Here is a 20,936-nt window from a genome sequence, read left to right as displayed (position 1 = left end):
GTGTCAACCCGCCATGGCGGTGAAGGTCATGGCGACCTTGGGCCCATCCCGGCTGCCCAGCCTCCCCTCTGTCCAGGAGCTCCTGTGCCAGCGTCCACCTCCATGTGTGCAGCGAGCACATGGTGAGCGCCAGCCCCCGCATGGCAGGACTGCCCACCCGGGGCGGCCGGCGGGCTGCGCGGCCGTGCCTGACCCAGAACCGGTAGCGGGGCCAGCTTGCTGCCCTGCAGGCGGTGGACACGGCACGGCTGTGCCGCTTGTGTAACCTCCTCGCTGGCACAGCTTCCACTGCTTGCAGCACCTCGCCTTCTCCTCCTCTTGCGGGGCGGCGTCTCTGGCGGCTGCTCGCTCGAGCTCGCAGGCGGCAGGGAGTATCCCAAAAGCAGAGTGTTTTCCTTGGCAGCAGCTTCGCCGTGGGTCTGCGCCTGAATCACGGGATGCGGTTGCAGTAAAAATTTGAGCGCTCTGTTTATTTGCCTGAAAAAAACAGATTATTAGAAATCTGATTTGAATTTTCAGAGTTCAAAATCAAAAATGAATTGTCTTTTTTTTTTTTGTTTTTTTAAATTCAGTTTGAATTTAGCTTCAATCTGTCTCAACAAAAATAACGTGCATCAGTGTGGGGATGGGATGAACCGCCTGCAGATGACGCTCACCTCTCCCCAGGGGTTACAGAGAGCATAGCTGGGACTGTGGCCTGGGCTGGGACACCTCTTACCAGCTCAGGCAGGGTGAGATGAATCCTGGCCTAATCTGCAGACAGGAGCACAGAGTTGGTCATGATTACAGGAAAAAACAAAAGAAACATTGCCTTCTTGGCAGAAATCGCACACCAGACGCAGTATGTTTCACTCAACAGGCTTGGTACTTACCTCTCTCCCTTGAAAAGAACAGGGAAATTGTACAAAGGAGACTTAAAGGTAAAACCTCTTATTCTCAATATAGCAAAGTATTTTTTCACTAAAGGGGAAAAAAACACCGAAAAACCAAACCCAAATGAGTCTTGCAGAGGAGGAGTGCAGCGTGCTGGCCCTGAAGCTCTGCTTAGCTGATCTGTGCCCGCAAGGAGTATGACAGTGCACTAATTGTTGCAGCCTCTCTTCCTGCAAAATCCTTTTTCCCCATTCCAGCTGGAACATCTTAGAAACAGGCTGTTTGTTTCCTTGGCTGGATTTAAATATTTGTATCTGCATCAAATCAGATAAGTCAGAAAGTTAAATTCCGAACTTCCCATGGAGCTGTCATTTTAATTTATCCTTAGAGTTGGGCTTGTGCTCTGCAACAGTAAATTAGAATCTCTCCAATTAAACACACTGTTACACAAAGGAAATTAGGCTGAACGCAGCTGGAAGTTAATAAGCCTTTTAAATGGTGATTCAGTTTTAGGTGGTGTAGGCTGTTGTGCTGTGGCTCTTGGCTGAGGGAGTTGTCCCTGCAGGGCACAGCAGCGAGGTGGGCTCCGGTCCCAAGCGACAGAGCCTGTGATGAAGCGTGTTCGTTGTGTGGGCCACCTCACCCTTCGTTCTTCGCTTTCCTCCCCGCAAAACATGCGTGAAAATGCTAGAGGCCTCCGGAAAGTTTCTAAAATGCATGAAGTGATGTGGAAAAAAACGCAGTGGGAAGAAAATGCTGTTTGCTTTGAGAGAGCAGAGCCCTGTCCCCTCGGCTAAGGCAGGCCAGCACCTGCTGCCGAAGCAGCGTCCCCCAGCAGAGACGAGGCAGGACAAGCCTGTCACCTCACTGGAGAGCCATGCTGTGAGAGGGAATTGCACCGCACTTCACTTGTGCTGGAGAGGGTGCTGCTGGGGTGGCCAGGGAGCAGAGCCCTGCGCAGAAGATGTCAGACACAGTTCAGAGCCAGGACGTCCATGCAGCTGGGTGTTTTGATTTGGTTCTCTTTGAAGGATTCCTCGCCCCCCTAGGAAATGTTGTAATCATCTTGGTTGGAAGCTAATTGAAGCCCTTAAGCAAGACTGTTTTCTCTTCTGTGTTCTCAAACTGTGCCTGTCACCATGGTACCTGAACACCTTCCAGTTTCAGGGGTTATTTTCTATTGCATATTTAGTGTAAGACGACATCCAGGCCATTTGCTCACCAGGTGACATCGGGACGGCCAGAGTGAGGCAGCTCGCGAGCAGCACAGCTGCAGCCTGGCAGATTTCAGACCACACTGCAAGTCCTGCTTGTTTGCCAATTTCCCCACCACAACTAGAGTCAAATGCTGACTAAATAATAACGTGCTTACAAAATATTAGACAAAGCTGAGCTTCCCAGGGCATGCAAAAGGCAAAGAGTAAAATCCTTTGACAATTGCAAAGCAGGGCGCCACTGTGTTCCAAACTACTGCATGTGCTGCTCGGGTATTGCAGAAGCACTGGGGGGGGGATGTTCTGTGATGATAGATGTTGGGCCTTAGTCCTACAGAGGAGCATTTGCTCTGTTTAAGAAATTGACTTTGCTTACAAATTCAGAGAAGTCATTTACCAGTCCTCCTTGCTGCTTGTAGTGTTAGAGATGGAAAATAGCTGTGATGAACTTATGATCTATATTATGACCAGTTTGTCATTTATTGCCTCAGGAAGGGGCAGGAAGGGTAGAATTTCTTTCTGCCTCAGGAGCTAGGGTTGGCATTGTGCCCCACATCCCGCTGACTTGACGGGTATTAGAGCAAAGCCAGTGACTGACACTAGCTGAAAACTTGCCTCTTGGGCCGTGCCTGTAGCCTTCCCAGGAATCACCCAGATAAATTTTTGATGCAAACCAGTCATTTGATTTTTCTGGTTATATGTGCTTAGAGAAATGTACAAATGAGTGGCAAAGCCATTTAAAAGTCACAAGACTGCTTATGTGAACAGGCTGCAGGCCTCTTGCTGTCACTTGAACTGTAGACCAGCTAGCCAGAGAAGTATTTTACCAAAGTAAAGTAGTCTCCGTCTTCATGATGGAAATCTTCCCCTTCCAAACCCTGCTGATGCTGGGGCAGGTGCTGGGCTGCAGCTCCCTCCCGGCTCCTCGCAGTGAGAGGAAGCAGCACCTTACAGTTTCCATGGTCTGATGCCTTTCTCAGGAGCTAAAAAAAAATGTTCATGCTAAAAAAAAAATCGTGGTGTACTGGACTCAAGGTAGTTGAGATCTCTTTAGACTCCCAAGTAAATGACTGCATTGTTCATTTTCAGGGAAGTGTGCCTGATTTCCTCATCTGATTACAAATGTGGGCTTCCTCAGCTGAACTGGCTTCACGTGGCCGTACTGTGGCCTCAGCTGACCTGCTGGCTAGGTCACCGCTGCCCAGATCAATGTTATTTTCCTTTGTGATATTTAACTGCTTTAGACTGAAGTTAAAGCAAGGACAAAAGTTCATAGGTCTCAGATCATTGTCAGATGGAAAGAAAAATAGTAGTTCGGCAAACTCAAACCATGGGTGTGAAGTAGGTGTGAAGTAGGCATTAAGGGAGAAGTGATTATCCAGGCGGGAGAATGGATTCTATCCCTTTGTAAACAAAAAACCATAATCCTGCAGTAGAGGACATGCCAACGTCAGTCATTGTACTTCGATGCAGGAGGAGGCTGGTTCAGTTTTTCACCATTAGCACGTTGGTTATTTTGGCTTTCCTTGTGTCTGCTTCCTCCTTTGTCACCGCTGTTTGCAGCGTGTGCTCTTCTGCCACCTCTCCTGTCCGTGTGCGGTATGTTCTCAGCAGTCACCAGCTAAGCTGAGAGCACGGGATGCTGTGTAAGACAAACAATAAATTACAGAGCTGATTCCTGACATCCTGCCAGGGGTAGAAATCCATTGTGAACTGACTTACCTGTGCTCATCAGTAATGCTAATTGTTTATATGAGATGTTTAAATTGTTTATCCTCATGTAGTCTCTTTTGGCTTTTCAAATTGCCTGAAGCAACAAGCTGTGCACCTAAAAATGGTGCTGTTTCCCATCTATGCCAGCAATAAACAACAGAATTGACTCCTTCAAGGGCAGAATGTATACAAAGTACCGTCCAAGGATGTCTAAATAGCGCGTGTAAAAAAATCCTTTGTGCTGTCCTTTTTAAGCTGATCCTGTGGACATGTGAACAGACCAGATACTGTTTTCACATTTGTTAAATTTTCCTGTTAATAACCACAGCGTGTCTTCTTCTTCTGGTTTGGTTTTATTTATTGGTCACTTCATCAGTGCCTGAACGCAGTAATTCATCCCTGTCTAGTGTAGAGGACCAGAACAAGACTAGTGGATTTTTGAAGTCCCATGGTAATGCTTAGGGTTTAGGTGTTACATGCGTAAAGGAGGACACTGCAAACATGCCGGTTCCTGGTGTAGGGAGATACTGTACCGCAGACAGAAAACCCACACGTCTGATGTTGGCATTTGGTCTCGTATAAAGAATAGAGCTCATTTACATTCAAGCAATGTAGTGGCTGGATTATTGATCAAAATGCATAAGCCAAACTGTGATGCTGAATCCAGTTAAGTTCCCCACCTTGAACAGTGTAGCTGTAACTGTTATTTTTTTATTCTGTGCCAGCCACTAGGTGAATATACTTATCTTCTATAAAGTTTGCCTAGTAAGAACTGGGTCCATTAGCACTCTCAGTGCCTCCTTCATGTGAACAGCACTCACATGCCAAGCAGTGCTTATTCATGTTGTTTACCTGACCTGATCAATTGATTCTGTCTTGTCTAATTAGCCTGAATTTCATTGCCAATAATAAAGGCTTCCAGCAACAATAGGCTGTGGTCATGCAACATGGTGTCATCTGTAGATTTCAGAAAATTATGAGAAATAAGACCTTTAAAAAAATAGCGTTTAGTAAAGTAAAGCAAGTTGGAACCTGCTTAAAAATGTGAAATGGGTAAGAATTAGGATGTAAGGCTGATCTTCCGCTGGAGTCAGTGGGAGGTGTTCATTCACAGCAAGTGCAGGGTCTAGTTCCTGCCCTTAATGGAGTCACTGAAGAATTGATTTTAGCTTCAGAGGCATGACATCGGGCTATATCGATATGGGAGATGGGGAGCTCAACCTGAGAAGCCGGGGGTTGCTCACAGAGCTTCCAGTCTCTTGGCACTCGGTGTGCCAATCTGAGCCAGACAGCCAGAGTTTCCACTGTCAGGCATGTTTTAATAGCTTCCAGCATGCAGCCTGGGACTGTGCTTAGCACGCAGTAGCACTGACATCGTTTTCCCTCTGGATAACTTGTACAGTCATTGAGTAGAAGAAACGTGGGATTCCCTTCTTGAATCAGAGAGTTTGGTACTCGAGCTGGCACATCCGCCAAAACTGATGTGGGCTCCCAGGCAGCTGCGGACGTCTCAAATCAAATCCTCTGCCGTCCCTCCCCAGCTGCAGCATGATCTGCCTGAAGGGAGGCTCCATCCAGAGAGCAGTCAGTGGATTTTTATTTGCAGGAGTGGCGACAAAACGTGTCATGCAATAGAGTGTTTAAAAATGCCCAGGGTTTGAACCTTGTTGAGTGAGTGGAAGCCGTTTCTTAACCTTTGCCAAAAGGGATGGTGATTTTTTTAAAACAGTGTCTCACTTATGACTCATGCACGAGAGTTTGGAAAGGGTAAACAGAATTATAAATCTTGTACGTGTCTTTTTAATTGTTAGAGAATCTACGTCTATCACACTGCTGTCATTTAAGTAGTAGTTTGAAGAAGCGCTCAAGGTTGTAAAAACCAAAACAACCTGTAAGTGGAGCACAGCACGGGGTTTCAACCTGATGGTTGTGTCGTAGCCTGTTTGGGTGCCGTTGCTTGTACTGGTTGTTGTCTGACATCAGAGAGCAGACATGGGAGAGAAGAGAGTGCACGTGACGTGACGAAAGCAGTGATGAGTACAGCTTGATTGCACGGACTTTATTTTATGTATAATATTGCAGAAGTCACCTACCTTTTAAAACAAGGCAGAACCCCCAAACGAACAAAAAACCCCATGACATGATAACTGTTGAGTTTGGTTTTGCTCTTCCCTGGGAGCCTGATAGGGAAGAGGTCAGGGGCCCCGTGGCACAAGTTACAAGGGTAGGTTGGATTCCTGTTCTTGTTAGCAGCAGCAAAGGTGTGTGTTAATACTCTTTAAAATTACAGTGAAGTAGTTACTGACCAATTAAAATTACAAACAAATAGCTGCAAGAAAACAATAATAATTGTGTGTGCCTAAGTACAGCAGAGTTCAGGCCGAGTTATACAATGCTTTGCCGTTGTAGATGTCGGTGGCAGCCTTGCTAGACATTGTCAACTACAAAATAATGAATGAGGGGGATTTTGAAACTGTCTGTTGTATAGCAGCAGGAAGTTGGTATCAGCTTAATCTCCTGTTGTCGTGTCAGTGTTACTCTGATGTGATAGAAATACTCATATTTCCACATCTTCCAAAGCATGTTTTATCAGTAAGATTTTTACAAGGATCCCTGTCTCAGCTGTTATTTATCAAAAATTAATAGTTACTCTGATCCTGCCTGTGCCTTGGACTTGCCCTGCCGATTGTTGTGGTTTTATCTGAACACTTTTCTGTGTGCAGCTGTGAGTTCTTTTTTGTCTTTCTCTTCGCTGTCACTGTGGGGAAGATGGGCGCAGGCCATGGGAAGCTGGGTGACCTGCTGAAGCAGTGAAGCTGCTTCTGCACAGGATGTTAACACATGCATCAAATAAACAAATGGATTTTTTTTTTCCAATTTCTTTTTCTTTTAGCTGTCTTACTCATCTTTTACCATCATTATGAGTTAAAATACTATATCAAGTTGAGGTTTAGAATGTCCCTTTCACTGTGGAATTGTTACTGTTTTCTTAAATACCTCTTGGTGACATACTGTTCATTCAGGGACAGCCAGTGTAGCACCCATAGGAGAAAATGCAGTCTGCGGTCTGATAATGAGGGTGTCAAGTAGGGACTGTTGGTCCTGTCATGCTGAGATACATCTTGATCTGAATAACCAGGCTGCTCAGGTCAACTTGAGACAGCATTTAGGGAAAATTATGTCTTTGAAAATAACAGCTCTGGTGGAAAGAGGAAGGTAGACGGCAGGTGACCTGTTGTCCTGTACAAAGTAAGCGTGAGTTGGGTGCCATTTGTTGGGCAGGTACCTGATTATTCACTGTATTTGTATTTTTGGAGAACAGGAACTGGCTCCCTGAGGGCGGTTGTGCATTTTCTTGCAGCATTAGAAAGAACAACTTTTATTTTGCTCTTCTTCCTAAAAGGCCTGAGGTCTTTGAGTGGAAAGTGTCTCTAAAAGAAGATTGATTTCATTCCGCAAACATTCTGCAGTGACGTTAATGTTGCGCAGGTTGGGTGGGTTTGCAGAAAGCTGGTCGATTCTTGCTATATTCTGCTTTTTCAGAGTAGTGTGTGTCATGATTCAGAGCTCATCGTCCCCAGCAGCTGGCACCTTCCTGTGACTTCATATTTAAGAATTTCATGGGGCTTTACCTACTCTAAGGCAGTCTTTCAGCCCGGTGGGGTGTGCTGTACCATGCAGAGGAGCTTCAGCCTGGGGACCACCTTCATGAGCAGCGGTGGGGAGTCTGAGTACTGGCGGTGTGCAGGCACGGTGGGCACTGCAGCTGCTGCGCCAGCCAGCACTTGCAGCCCTCGACCCTTTAGCACAGAGGCAAAGATTTTCACGCAGGTGCACGGCTTTGATTCATGGCCTTGCACAAGTGCCAGAGTCGGTTTGTATTTAACAACTGGGTTTTACATCCTCTCGCTGCCGCCGTGGCCATAACAATAAGGGAGGTAGGTCAAGAGAAATCCTCTGGTGACCCAGATCTGCTCCGTGGGCCGTAGGTGGAGCCATCGGGATGTGAATAACTGGCACTGACCTCCTTACAGGGATGGAGAAACAGGGAAGAGAGGTGGTGCGGGAGGATCAGCATCCTTCTCTGAGTCACCAGGACTTCAGCCTCCTAGACACACTGCTGCGGTGCGCGTGCGGTGGGGTGGTGGTCCTCTTCTGCTGGGGAGGGTGGTTCTCTCAGAGCTCATGGTTGTTGGGACTGCCATCACCTGCCAAAACTGTGTTTTGGGAGGTGTGCTCCTCTCCCAGGCGAAGCCCTCACCTACCTGCTCCCCTGGGCAGCTGCTCAAAGCCTCGGCAGTGTTTGTGTTCTAATGCGCAGCTCACTGGTGCATCTTGCCCATTGGCTGAGCCAGATTTGTAGGGATACGAACAAAGGAAGCGCCGTACCCGGGACCCATCCAAAACTCTGTTTTCTCTCCCCCAGCAGCCACTGTGAGATGCCTCCAAGAAAAATACAAGAATACTGCAGCAAGTAGATGTAGCGATAATGTGTCTCCACATTAATCTCCTCCTCATCTCTAGCAGTAGGAGATCTGGCTGTAGCTCTAAAGCGTAACTTGTTGCCCTCCAGAACTGCTGTCTGTACATCGTCACGTAGGCTCAGGAAAGGCTTGCAAGGGTCCCGCATCCAGCAGTTGTGTCGTTAATAATAATCGCTCATTGAAATGCAGTGCGCTTTATTTTTGCTCGCAGAAAATTATTGCAGTTATACCACAGATACATTTCCCACACCAAACAAATTAAAATAACTTGTTTGGGATAATTTTCCAAATAACAAACACCACAGTATTTCGGGGTATTTTGGGCATCCAGAATCCATTAGCATCACTGAAAATGTCTCACTTATTTCCTGAATGACAGAAAAATTAAAAAAAAAAAAAAAAAAAAAGGAAAAAGGGGAAAATATACAGCCAAACTTAACACCTAGTCATTGCAAATAATACTTTTTTTTTTCTTTAACATTGGATTTCCCTTAACCTTGAAAGTCATATCAAGGAATAAAACAGATCTGCTAAACTGGTAGAAGCTGGCATGGTTTTGGTGGTTGGCCCTGGGTATGGCTATGCCTTTCCCTGGTTTGTGTTTGTACTGTGTGTTCCAGTCATTTGCTGCCTTGTTTTGTTTTTTTCTGAATTTATTCTTTGTCTTCCTGATTTGGATTCTTCCTACCCTCTACCCTAGTAACTGTTTGTACTTTGTCCAGAGAGCGGTGCTTCAGGAGGCTGGGTCCTCTTAGATCTGCAAGGCCAGTGCAGATAGCCATGTTTCAGCTGTATTTTTGTTCCAGAGACTATGGCCCAATGTCTTGTCTTATCAGGAGTCTTAAGTGCTAACAATGTGCAAATAATAAATGTAAATAACAATGCATGTTCTCATTTTCCCATGAATTCTCTGCTCCAGGCAGATTTCCTCTTCTGTGAAGTATTTCTAGCTAGATAATTCATCTCTGCCCTTGCAGCTAGATTGAACAGTGGTGGGCACGCAAAAATGCGATGATGAGCCCCTGCCCAGCACACTTCTCTTGTACTTGCAGAAAAGCCGGTGCAGCCTCTGCAGCAAATGACTTGCTCGTTTCCTGAAGTCACCGTGCTTGCTGCGTGCGTGTGAGGGTAAAGCTACCTCCCAGAATATAACAGCGCTCTTTGGCTGCCTTCCTTGTCTGGGGGTGAAACACATGGAAGAGCTGGGTCATGAGGCTGCTGGCAAATGACCTGTTGGGTCTGAGAGACCTGTGGGCAGACCTGCACCCAGGGGTGCAGGCCACACTGCAGATTGCCTCATCTCCTTTGAAGGATCTACAGGGTAGCAGCCGTGCATGGGATCGGATCAGATCAGCCTGCTTCAGGGTGCTGGTGATTAGACCTATGAGTAGCGTGGGATGGTCTCTGTTTCACCTTGCAAGTTTTATTTTGCTTTTGGTGCTTGTGTAAAGTCTTAGCTTTGAGAGCTTAGGAGGCTGAAATCGGTGCAGAAACAGTGGTAGCCTAAAGTCCTTGTTCTGCTCCTCCCCTCCCTCAACGCACAAGCTGTCACTTCTCAAAATGTGCTGAGAACTGGTCACTGCAGGACCCCTTCCCACGTTTCCCCCAGTGCTGAGCATTTGACGTTAACGTCTCGGAGCTTTGCATTGAGCCCATCATGATTTTACATTGTATCTGGGGAAAGCGAGACCGTAATCCTATATTGAGCAAAGGCTCTCAGGAAAACCCATGGAGAAACTGCTGTAGTACAAATTGTCTGGGTGTAGCTGCACGTGGGTGATTTTAGCGGGGTGGCGTGCGTGGGAGAGCCACTTCTGCCCTGGGAGAGCGGAGCGGCAGCGGTGCGGCAGCTACGTCAGTCGCTGCGGTGCTACTGTTGTGCCGTGACCTGTATTTTCCCGTCGTTGGTACCAGGCTAGCGCATCCGACACCGGTGTGGGATTTCATCTCCAAGAGCCAGCTGAATGAAGCAGTTACCATGGAAACCATGGCTTTGGTTCCCGTGGCAACCAGCCGGGGTTTCACACAAGCAGAAGGAGAGGTACCACTGTTACCTCTGCTGATGGCCTGATCCTGCCCGGTGCTGCTTTCCGCAGACTAAGGGGCCTGTTGGCATCAGCGGGAGCTCGGGTCGAGGAGGTCCCAGAGGTCCAGGGTGCAGGAGCGGGTCCTTTGCCTTCATGTTTGCTAGCGCAGGCAGCCACTGCTGGTGCACACGCTCGCTGCGGAGAGTGGGGACACCAGCCTGATGCCGTGTGGGGAACCGGCTCTTGGTTTTCCTGCTTTTGTGGGCTCTCCTTCATTGCAGCAGGTTGGGATGAGCTGGGGCAAGCGATTTCTCTAGATGCTGGGCTTTAAACAAACTGCTCGTTGCACCTGAAGAACTTCATAGAAAATTTAGCACGATTCAAAGTAGGAATGCCCAGAATTGATGTAACTAATGCAAAATCCCAAAGCACTACAGGTGAGTGTGGCACCTCTGCCGACAGAGTCTTGGGGGCTTGGGCTGTTTGGGGTCTGCACGTTCCTCAGCACCCCACTGTCTTGTGATGTTTCTGGTTGCAACATTTGTGGAGACAGGCTGGTGGACTACTTGCGCTGTAGATCTGTTGCAGCGTGGCAGTCCCTGCAAGGATAAGATCGTTTTCTTAGGATTTAGCTTTTTTTCCATTATATATAGGAATCAAAACTCCGTACGGCAGTGGAAAGTCTGACTGGCTGGGTTGGGTTAGTGCTGAATCGCGTGGAGGTCCTGCAGGTGGGATTGCTGCTTGGTGACCTCCCCTGGCCCAGCAGCTCCTGGTTTGCTGCAGCGGCGGTGATCCCAGTAGAAAAGAGTTAAAGAATCTGGTTCAAAACTGCAGATCACTTTCATGATTGCTCATTGATGAGGAATTTTTAATCAGTGAACGCCATGTAATAGAACACAACAGCTGAAATATGCTTTTGGAAAAGCTCATAATAGAAAGTGTGCTTTTAAATTGCTAATATAATGTTTATAAGGGGAGCTTTTTAATAAGACCTTTTAAACCTCGCTGATGCCAACTACAGGGCTAGCATTATTCTTGAGGCAAGCGCAGAGAAAGCATTGGGGGCATTATTTTCAACCTTGACATAAGAATAAGCAATTTAATTATAGCCAGCTATAAAATGGAAAATTCTTTACAGTGACAAATGACTATTGCTGCGTAGCGACAACGGTAGTTTGTTTCTGGTTTGTTTACCAAATAGCGGCAAGTGGGATGCACACAAGGACCAAATAGGAGCTCTGAAACAGCAAGAAGAATGGGCACAAAGGAGTGAAATGTTACCACTGGTATTGCATCGAGTGTTTGCTGTCACTGCAGTTGTGCTGGTCTTGCTTTAATAATCCATGCAGGTAAAGGCTGCTTTGAAGCTGACAGCTACGTGTAGAGGAGGAAAATCAGATACTCACGGGGAGCAAAAGCAAACCCTCATATGGATTTTAATTTGGTCACTGCTGTTTAAATAAAAGATGAAGGGACCCTTCACCACTGCCCTTATTTCCTTGTCACCGTTTCCACCTGTGTGTGGTAGCAGCAGCCGCTCCGCACAGTGCGGATGGCGACTGCACTGGAGAGGGTTACTGTCAGAGCCGGGTCCTAGGCCCTTGGTCCTCTGCAGGCATTGCCAAGCAAAGGACTTGCTCTCAGCTTCAAAATTAGGCATTTTCCATAGGACTACTCTTGTACTTTATATTGTATTATATCTATCTTGCAGGGATACTGATCCCTGCAGCAAACGATTACTGTGCGCTTTATTTGGCCTTAGCTCCCTATTTCACGTGCGGTTAGGAGTTAAACTGTGAGAACTGTAAATGTTGGGAGTAAAATGATTAACTCGTTTTCACCAGAGCCAGCAGCTGATTTGCAAAACTTTCCAACCGTCAAAAGTCATGGATGGATTCACATGAAAATGAGGAAATCCATGATTTCTTCCTGGGGTAGATCAGCTTCCCCCAGGAAGGGGGGACCTGACCTGACCTGACCCCAGGGTCAGGGTTTACTGGCTCTTTTAAGTGATGCTCTTGTGGAATTTTCTTAAGCGCATGGAAGTGAAAACTAAATCAGTTTTGAAGTTGTGATTCTCACTGTAGCTTCCTTACACTGCGGAGTAAAAGTTGCCTGGGCAACCAAGGCTTCCAATTTCTTAACATTAAAAAAAGAAATCCTACAATCATCACTGCACAAACATAAGGAGAAGGGTCTGTGCTGAAGTTTGTTGCTGGGAAAAGAGCAGTCTTGGGGGGGGGCTGCGTCTGTTGAGCTGGCGGAAATCATGCTGCCTTCTTTGGTACACGTGGGTTGTGCTCAAATCAAGTCTCACCGGCTTTGGGTCGTGCGAGCCCTGCTGCTTTGTACAGAACAGAGAACCAAAACTGCAGATGGCTACACTTTGCCTTCTCCAGGGGTCTGCAACTCCCAGTGCCGATCGATCTTCACCACTCTCTGAGGCAGGTGGGAGAACAGAAATGCAGATAACTTCAGCGACTTTTCCACCATGAAGAAGCAGGATCAGTTTCATGAACCAGGTTAAGCGAAGGAGTTCACACCAGGCAGCTGCAGGCATGATCCTGTCTGTGTGCTGCTTCTCTGGTTAAACACAGACGCATGGGGTGGCAGCGATGCTGGCTAGGTGCAGAAGGAAGGGGCACTGGGTCTGATCCAACCGGCTCCGTGAGGTTGGTGAACGCTTCCCAAACTGCAGTGTCGCACTGTGCGCGGGGAGGGACCTGTGCATGGTGAGAGCCTGGGCAGTGGGAGCGCTCGCCCGCCCAGCAGGCCTTCCCTTAGCATTTTCCCTGGACGTGCACAGGTCCTCATCCTTGCCAGGGACTAAGCCCATGACATAACGTGAATCTAGGCTAAGCATAAAACTCATAAAGCACATAACTGCCTATCAGGAGGAAACTCAGCTGGATTTTTTTTTTTTTAATTGTTTCACATTCAGATAATTCAAAGTCAGATAAACATTGAAATCACACAGATTTTCATCTCTCCTAGCATCTCCCAGACCGAAGCTGCAGCAGATACAGAAGGGAGGGGGGCAGAGGGTTTTAACAACAACATTTGAAGTCTGCCTACAAGGTCAGCACTGGAATAAGGACTCCAGTCTGGACACAGGGCTTGCCAACCATGGGCTCCTGCTAGACCACAGCTGCCCTTGAGCCTGTATTGCCTCTGCAAGTGCTTGTCCTGTCACCCTGGGTAAAAGGACTGCTGCAATGAGAAAGGAGTCTGCTGGTGCTCCTGTGATGCCAGGTGCTTGTTGAGCTGCTTGGTGTGTGGCAGGAATTTTTGGTCAATGGATTACAATTACAGGGTTGGGGTGGTTTGTTTTTTTTAATACTGTAGTGTTTCAGATTCAGCTTAACTGTGGAAGGAGGGACTCCAGCTGCCTCAGTCACATCTGCCAATATCGGCAATGGCAAAGGTGCATTTTGGTGAGCCCTCTTGCCTGCTAGCTGGTTTCCTACTCTGACAGGCAAAGCCATTTGGTTTGAACTCTGCTCAGGATTTCTCACCTTTTGGTGCAACCATCCTTAAAGCAGTGACTTCCAGGAGCCTGGGGGACTCCAGACCTGTCCCCTGCTGCAGGGACCATGTCCTGAGAGAAACAGCAAGACAGTACAAAGGAAAGCAGCATCTTTTGGGGAGGAAATTCAGGAACAAGGGTTTGAGTCTTCAGTCCTGGGTCAAAACTGGGGATGTGTGTCCTTCAGGATCTTGGCAGACAGCTTAATTGTCATCCCAGGTACCAGCACCTTATCAGAGCCCTCGCCATTGCCGTTCCCCACAGTTCCCAGTAGGAGCGGTGGCTGGGGAAGTGGGTCGGATGGCAGTTACCGACCTGCAGCTGTCCCAGACACACATGCCTCTGCCTTAATGAAATTTCAGACCTTGAAAGACAGGTGGTTGGGCATTTGTATGAATTCCTTTTATTGAAATTTCATTCTTAATTAGTTATTTTGTTGTATGTAGTTTCAAGGGTTCCCTCTGCCCCTTTCAACTCTAGGCTTATGTGCCAGTTCTGTTGGAAGATCCCAAAGGTTTGGGTTTGGTGAAAGAAGTGTCTATGTAGTTGCTTCTTATTTTAAAACTTTTTTGTGACTTTTTTTTTTTTGTATCGCGTAGGATCCATTGTGATACTGCTGCTGTTGTAAGAAATTCCCATTTTAGAAAAAATGCCCTGGAGACCAGCGCATGTCTCTAAAGGTGTTTTCTGTTTGGGAGTAGGTAAGCGAGCAAAGTCAGAATGACTAAGGTTTGGCTGTCGCTGTGGACTTTCTACTGACTGATGGGAAAACCTGGCACCTGATGTGGGCAGGATGATTTGCAGAAAATAACCTGTCAATGAGCAGATGCTAGACAGCGGTCTGTCTAAGGGACTGCTGGTGATGCTGGTCAGAGAGGACACAGGGAGATGTGCCCCCACCCTCTTCATACCAGCTGCTGGTGGGAAGAAGTACTAAGGCAAGAGGGTCCCCACTCCCTGTCCCCTCTCGAGCAGGTTCCTGCAGGAGATGAGTGCCTGCTGCTGCACAGGGGCCGGTGGGTTGGGGTTGGGTCTGTTCCTGCTCCCAGACTCGCCTTCAAACGCAGGGCACGCACGTAGCCCCTGCAGAGCCTGGGAGGGTGTGCCCTGCAAGGCCGGTGCCCACAGAGAGCGGGGCAGTGCTCGGAGGGGAGCTGCTGGAGAGGGAGGAAGGCTCCAGTTAATCACACCGAGTTCGTTACTAGGCCAAGTAGCAGCTCAGCCGGGAGATCCGTCTGTACCAAGTGAGCCACAGTGAACTGCATCCTAGAATAGTTTTTGAAAGATTACTGGTGCCAGCAGAGACTCCAGCCCATCTGCTCTTCCAGCCTCCCCAGCAGCTTCCCTTGGAGAGCACCCAGCCTGTGACCACGCTGGCCGGGGGGGCCGTTTGCAGGAGCCCCGGGAGGAGTGTGCAGTCGCAGCGAGTGGCTGCTGGGAGCTGGCACCCCGTCAAGCCATTTCCCAGCACGGGGAGGGCTGGGGCTGCTGGCAGCGCAGAGGGAGGCAGAGCCTGTGGGGCCGGGCTTGGAGCAGCTCCACGTCCCCAAGCCTGTGCTGGAGGAGTGGAGCACCCAGAGAGCGACAGAGCGAGCTCCCTGGCCCCGCTCACTGGAAGACTCGTCCTGGTGCTTGCTAAGGGTTTGCCTGCCTTTTCAGTAATTAAAAGTTTGTAACTAATGACCAGCTGCCCTGCCCATACCTCATAGTCATGCTTTCCCCTGGTGCTGGGAGTCTTCTTTCGCAGCAGGGAAGGAAGCCAAATCTACTTGAATATGCTTGTGCTGTGCACGATACGGGTGCTGAGGCTGCATGGATTTCTTTCTTACACTTTCTGGAAAGCTGTGTTACTGTATTCTGTCCTTTCGTTATCGTGCCCTGTGAGTAACCGCATGGAGAACATGCTTGGAGAGGAATGCTGCAGAGAGGGGCCGGGCTCGTGTCTGTATGCAGTGATTTTAGTCTGAGACTTTCTCCCGCTTGCTTCTTTCCTGATTAGAGAGCAAAGAGGAAGACATTCAGACGAGTTCTCTTCTTGCATATTTAAACCTGAGCACAGGAGCGTGCACCTTCCTCATTGCCTTAGCTTTGCCCTCTGTGTCCCACCCACATCCCTTTGGCTGCAAGGAAATCAAAGCACACATGCAGCACGACTGTGTTTTCTGGGTCAGGCAAAGTGCTTTGGCCACACTCAGTAGGATAAGAGACTTTAAAACTAGCATATGGATTTGGGCTTCAGCCACGTATGGATGTAAACACCATCTTCGGGCTAGGAGTGAGCGCTGGTGCAGAGCCAGGACTCCGGGAGTCCCTGTCCCCACTTACCTGTGTCTCCTGCACCCAAAGACCTTCCCTTCCTTGCTGTGGACACCCTGCTGTCCCAGTAACTCCTGTCACTGCTGTAGGCTACAGGTCTGCTGGGGTTTCCCAGTATAAAACTGTGGTATTGAGGAGCTGGCTGCCTGCTTACAGTTTAAAAAGCAGCGAGAGGGACAGAACTGCCCCCTTTGCCTGAAAACTGTCCATTTCGAGAGGCTTTTGTCTGAGCTAAAGCCAGCTGTGCTAGGAGACGAAAGTGTAAGCCTCGTTGAGAGGAGTTGTCTCCATTTACACATCTGGAATGATTGTGCCCTGCTAATACACATTGTTTGGCCATTTTAAAAATACTTCCTTCTTTTGTTATTATCGGGACAAAGGTACCCTTTGGTTTTTTTTCTTCATTTTACTTTTCTATAAGAAGAAGGCAGAAGCTACCCTAGTCATTGTGTTGGCTTAGGCTGAATTAAAGGCCTGGCTGAACAGGCTTTTCCCGGCTAACTTTTGAGATAAAAGACCAGCAGAACCATTGAAATGCATGAAGTCAGGTTCTGATTGCAGTTGTCCTGGAGAACTTGAGAGAGAAATAAAGAGCACGTATTCAGAAGATCATGAGTCTGATCCTCTGCTGCTCTGCTAAGTGTAAGGTTTGCTTTTAAATTCAGTGCTTGCCGGTAGTGAGTGCAAAAGAGCATCCGTGCAGGCTCTGTATAGCTGGTATTTTCAGGAGTGTTTATGTGATTTAGATTCCCAGTGGTGAAACTTAACTTTAGAAAATGGATGGGCTATAGATGGTTTTGCAGATTTCACTTATTTTGTCTCTTTTATGCTTATAGTAAGTGCTGACCTGGCTGGGGGACAGGTTCTCTGTCCTGTTACTATTCAGTGCTACACTACTGGCTTAAAATCTCATAAAACAGTACCTTTGAAGCTGAAGATCAGCTATTGTTTTTCTGCTGCACTGCTCAATAATTGATCCCCATCAGATCTATGTGGTTTATATTTCCCATTAATAGTACTGGGTAGTGTTTGGCATTTTTGCATACTGTGCTGACTGATGCAGCATCTCTTCCCTTCCCTGCCGATGAACGTATTGAATTTCCAACGCTGAGTGGGCATTAGCAGGAGAGGAGAACATACACTGTTCCTTCGCATTTGACTTCAGGATTTCCCCCGTGATGCAGGGTATTGTCGGCTCTTAGCCATCTCTTCTAAGTCAGGAGCTCTTGGTGTGGTGTGTGTTGCTCAGAAGCTAATTAGTACTTGTGCTTTTTCTTTTCTTCTGACCATATAAAAGTTCCCTCTCTCTCCATGATTTATGTGCTGGCTACAGAAATGCACCATGATTTTGTGTAGACCTACTTGGGCTTGTGTGCCTGAAGCTTGTCTTTTTTCCCCAACTACTGTCAGTTGGTTTAGTAAAAGATACCATCTCTTCCTATGCACCTTGTCTTTGAAATACTTCAATATGTCTGTGGTTTTATCTTCCCACATAAGAGCAGAGTTTTCTGCACAAGGTTTCTGTCTTCATGCAAGGATATGGGGTTTTTTCCACCTTTCTCAAGCCATGGGCCATCAGTCCATTGCTGTGCAGGAGCACTGCTCTCTGTGTAGATGCTTCCGTTCCTTAGGGATGCTTGGGAATAGATGTATGTAGTAAAAACTCTATAGCCCCACTCTCCGAGTGGCTCACTGACAGTGGTCTCATGTCCTCTCGCCTGGCGATCAGAGGGAACTGCACCCATTTCCCTCCCTTTGCACTTTCCCACCAGTCCGCAATAAGCCCTAGTCCTCTTCAAATATTTCATAAGGCAGGTGAAGTGAGACTGGTGTTGGGAACTGAGTACTGACTCCTGTCGCTCTAAACTGACGTTGAAGTGCAACAAGGAGCTCCCTTGGACTGAAACAGAAGAGAGGAGTGAACAGAGAGTCCAGGTTTATGTTGCTGCACCTCCAGCAAATACCTGTCCGGGACCTCGGACAGTCTGCTTCATGGTCCACGAGCGCTCTGCATCCATGAGTCGTTTATTGGTGTCCTTACAGAGGTTCTTTCTTGCCAGTGTTTGCACACACGTACCGTCAGTGTCCTGTGTTTAGCTTAGGAAGTCAGCCAGGGTGGAAGTGCTTTGCTGGGAAGGGTCTGGCTTCCATGTTACAGATATGAGTCATTGTCACAGTTCAGTGCTCTTGGTTCTTAATTTTTTAGTTTTACTGGGGAGGTTAGAGCGAAAGAGGAAGAACGTAAGAAGAAGATTTCATTTTCTGTTAGAGCGAAAGAGGAAGAACGTAAGAAGATTTCATTTTCTATCTTTAAAGTGGCAGAAATACTTTTTTTCAGAGAGAAAGCCTTACAACTTTTCCTGAGGAGTTCTAGGCTTTAAATTTACCCCTGGAATTGAAGGGACTCACACCTGACGTGGTTAAGCATTTCAGTTTTGGAGGCTCATCAGTTTTCCTTCAGCAGGTGGAAAGTGGTTGGCCAAAGTAACCCTTTAGGTTTTTGTGGCCAGCTCTCGTCCTTTCCCTTTCTGCCTAAATTTGAAAGGCGTAACTATATCTGAACGCGTTTTACACCAGCATAACTGGTAATAAAAGAAAACCAGCTAAGGACGTGGGAGTGACCAGGTTAGTGTAGATTATATTTGTCCTTGTTCTCCTTTTATTTCTTTTTCTTCCTTCTGTCTTTAGACTTTAAAGAGAAAGGAAAAAGAATATGAACATGAGATGGAGCGGCTGGCAAGAGAGAAGATTGCTACCCAGCAGCGACTGGCAGAATTGAAGAACGAGTTGAGCCAGTGGATGGACATCTTGGAGATTGACAGAATTATTCGACAGACAGTTCAGCCAGAGGATGACCAGGCATCTACCTCGACAGCATCAGGTACCCGTAATTACTCTCTTCTTGTAATCATCACCGTATGTCACTGACACAGTTATATAGTGGTGGTGGGGATCTTCATCTAGCACCATCAAGGTTTCTTTGCATTCAGAATAAAGTAAAAGGTTTTCAAGTGTTTTGTAGTCATTGATGTTGGCCTAATAATACTCTGCCGCTTGTGTAAAGTAAACTGAAAATCGTGCATCAACATTAGGTAGATACAAAGTGCAGGTTTGCACATTCAATCTGCTGATACCTCACCTGGAGCTCCCTGCTTTCAAAACTTAGTTTTCCTCTTGCACAGCTATGCATCTCTGCTCGTTAGAACTGAGTGATGTATGAGCATCCTGATGTATTTGTGCGTGGATGTGGGAGGGTGTTCAGCCACGTAGAGAAGAAGGAATTGGTACAGGAAGGATCACCAGAGCATTTGAACAACTTAATGAGCCTTCACATTGTGTGAAAAGGATTCACAGTGAAGATGAAATGATACTAATGAATATCTGGCGTGCTGTTCCCAGTGAGAAGTTTTTGTGAGATAGGAGCGTGCATGCTTTTCTCCATACCAGTGATCTGCAGCAGGAAGAATAGGCAGTCTGTGGATGTACTCTTTGCTATCCAGAGATGGGGAGGCTGTAGCAGCCTGTAACCATTTGCAGCAGTTCCTTCAAATCGCGACAGCATTTGCTCTTGGCACTCCAGGCAGACGATACAGCGGGTTCCAGGAAGGGAAAATCTGAGCTTTCTGGTTCATTCAGGCTTGTATTGGGCTCATCACCTTTGAACATATGCACAGACTCCGAGTGTAGGCTGATGGAAGTTGAGAGTAGGAGTGCTTTGTCAATAGGAGTGTCAGCCGTTCGCCTCTCCAGCTGGCCTCTGCTGAAAAATGATTACTTCAAGCTACTACTAACCACAGAGCTTGCAAAAGGGAAGTGTCTTCCCTGGTTTTCCTGCTGCTTCTGTATCTTCTGAGATTTTTAATCTCTACTGCATGGCTGGCTTTAGAGCAGGCAGTGCAAGGTGCCCTGCTCGTCTTCCTGATCTCCGCAGGGTCAGCATGTTCCTGCATTGCTTCATTAGTTGTGGACTGGACGAGAGTCCATTTTCCAGAACCAGACAAGGAACTTGCTGCCATGTTTCTCCATGGCTGTCTCCTGCCTGCTCTGGGAGCAGAAGGGGTGGTACCGATCGGTGGAACAACTGGACAGGAAAGGAAACCCCATTCTTCTTCCCAGAAGGAGCCCTCCTCAGCCCAGACAGAGTTCAGCCCAGGTGCTCTCCATCTGCTTCTGCTTAAATTGCTTCCCTTGCCTGCCGAGCGATATCTCTCAGCCTGTTGTGAGCACCCCTCTCTAGCTGGGGCTTCGAGCTAGTCACGCCTGCCTGGCTCTGGGTCCTGGGCCCACAGGCAGGGAGGAGAGGGGTGTGCCGCCCCACTGGGGCTCGATGGAGCGTGCTGTGCCGTGCGATGCTGCCTGCCCGTAGTTCAGTGACTCCTCCTGCTGTCGTCTCTTCCGCCTGTGCTGCCTTTTAGGGAGGCTGGTTAGTCCAGTTCGTGCTCTGCTTTCTTTTTTATGGGAGTTTCTTCCTTTCGTTTTTTCCAGAGGGTGAAGACAACATGGATGAAGACATGGAAGATGACAGGCCAGTGAACTCATTACCAAAACTAACCCAGCGCCAGCACCCAGAGCTCCTGAAAGCCGTCCCTTCAAACACTGCTTCCCACCACCCAGCGGTTCTGCCTCAGCACCTGTCCATCCAGCAGAAACAAACCCCAGCCCACACACAGCCTCCCATCCAGACACAAGCACTGGTCCAGCCGCAGGCGATCGTCCCTGCACAGACTCACATCGTGGCGGCTTCGACAGGGCAAACGGACGGTTATTGCCCCCACCCCCC

At 47.8% G+C, this 20,936-nt stretch overlaps 1 protein-coding gene across 1 annotated transcript in view; it reads left to right on the top strand.

The window, feature by feature from the left end:
* MNT (MAX network transcriptional repressor) overlaps positions 1-20,936 on the top strand; it is a 43,329-nt gene that overhangs the window by 21,436 nt on the left and 957 nt on the right. The window contains exons 6-7 of the mRNA XM_019471784.1: positions 18,845-19,037; positions 20,642-20,905. Of these exons, the coding sequence (XP_019327329.1) occupies positions 18,845-19,037; positions 20,642-20,905 (457 nt within the window). The remainder of the gene's footprint in view (positions 1-18,844; positions 19,038-20,641; positions 20,906-20,936) is intronic.

Source organism: Aptenodytes forsteri, unplaced genomic scaffold (assembly GCF_000699145.1).
Source record: "Aptenodytes forsteri isolate BGI_AS27 unplaced genomic scaffold, ASM69914v1 Scaffold66, whole genome shotgun sequence".
Lineage (NCBI taxonomy): Eukaryota > Metazoa > Chordata > Aves > Sphenisciformes > Spheniscidae > Aptenodytes > Aptenodytes forsteri.
The sequence above is the reverse complement of the archived record's forward strand: the minus strand, read 5'-3'. Positions and strand labels throughout refer to the sequence as shown.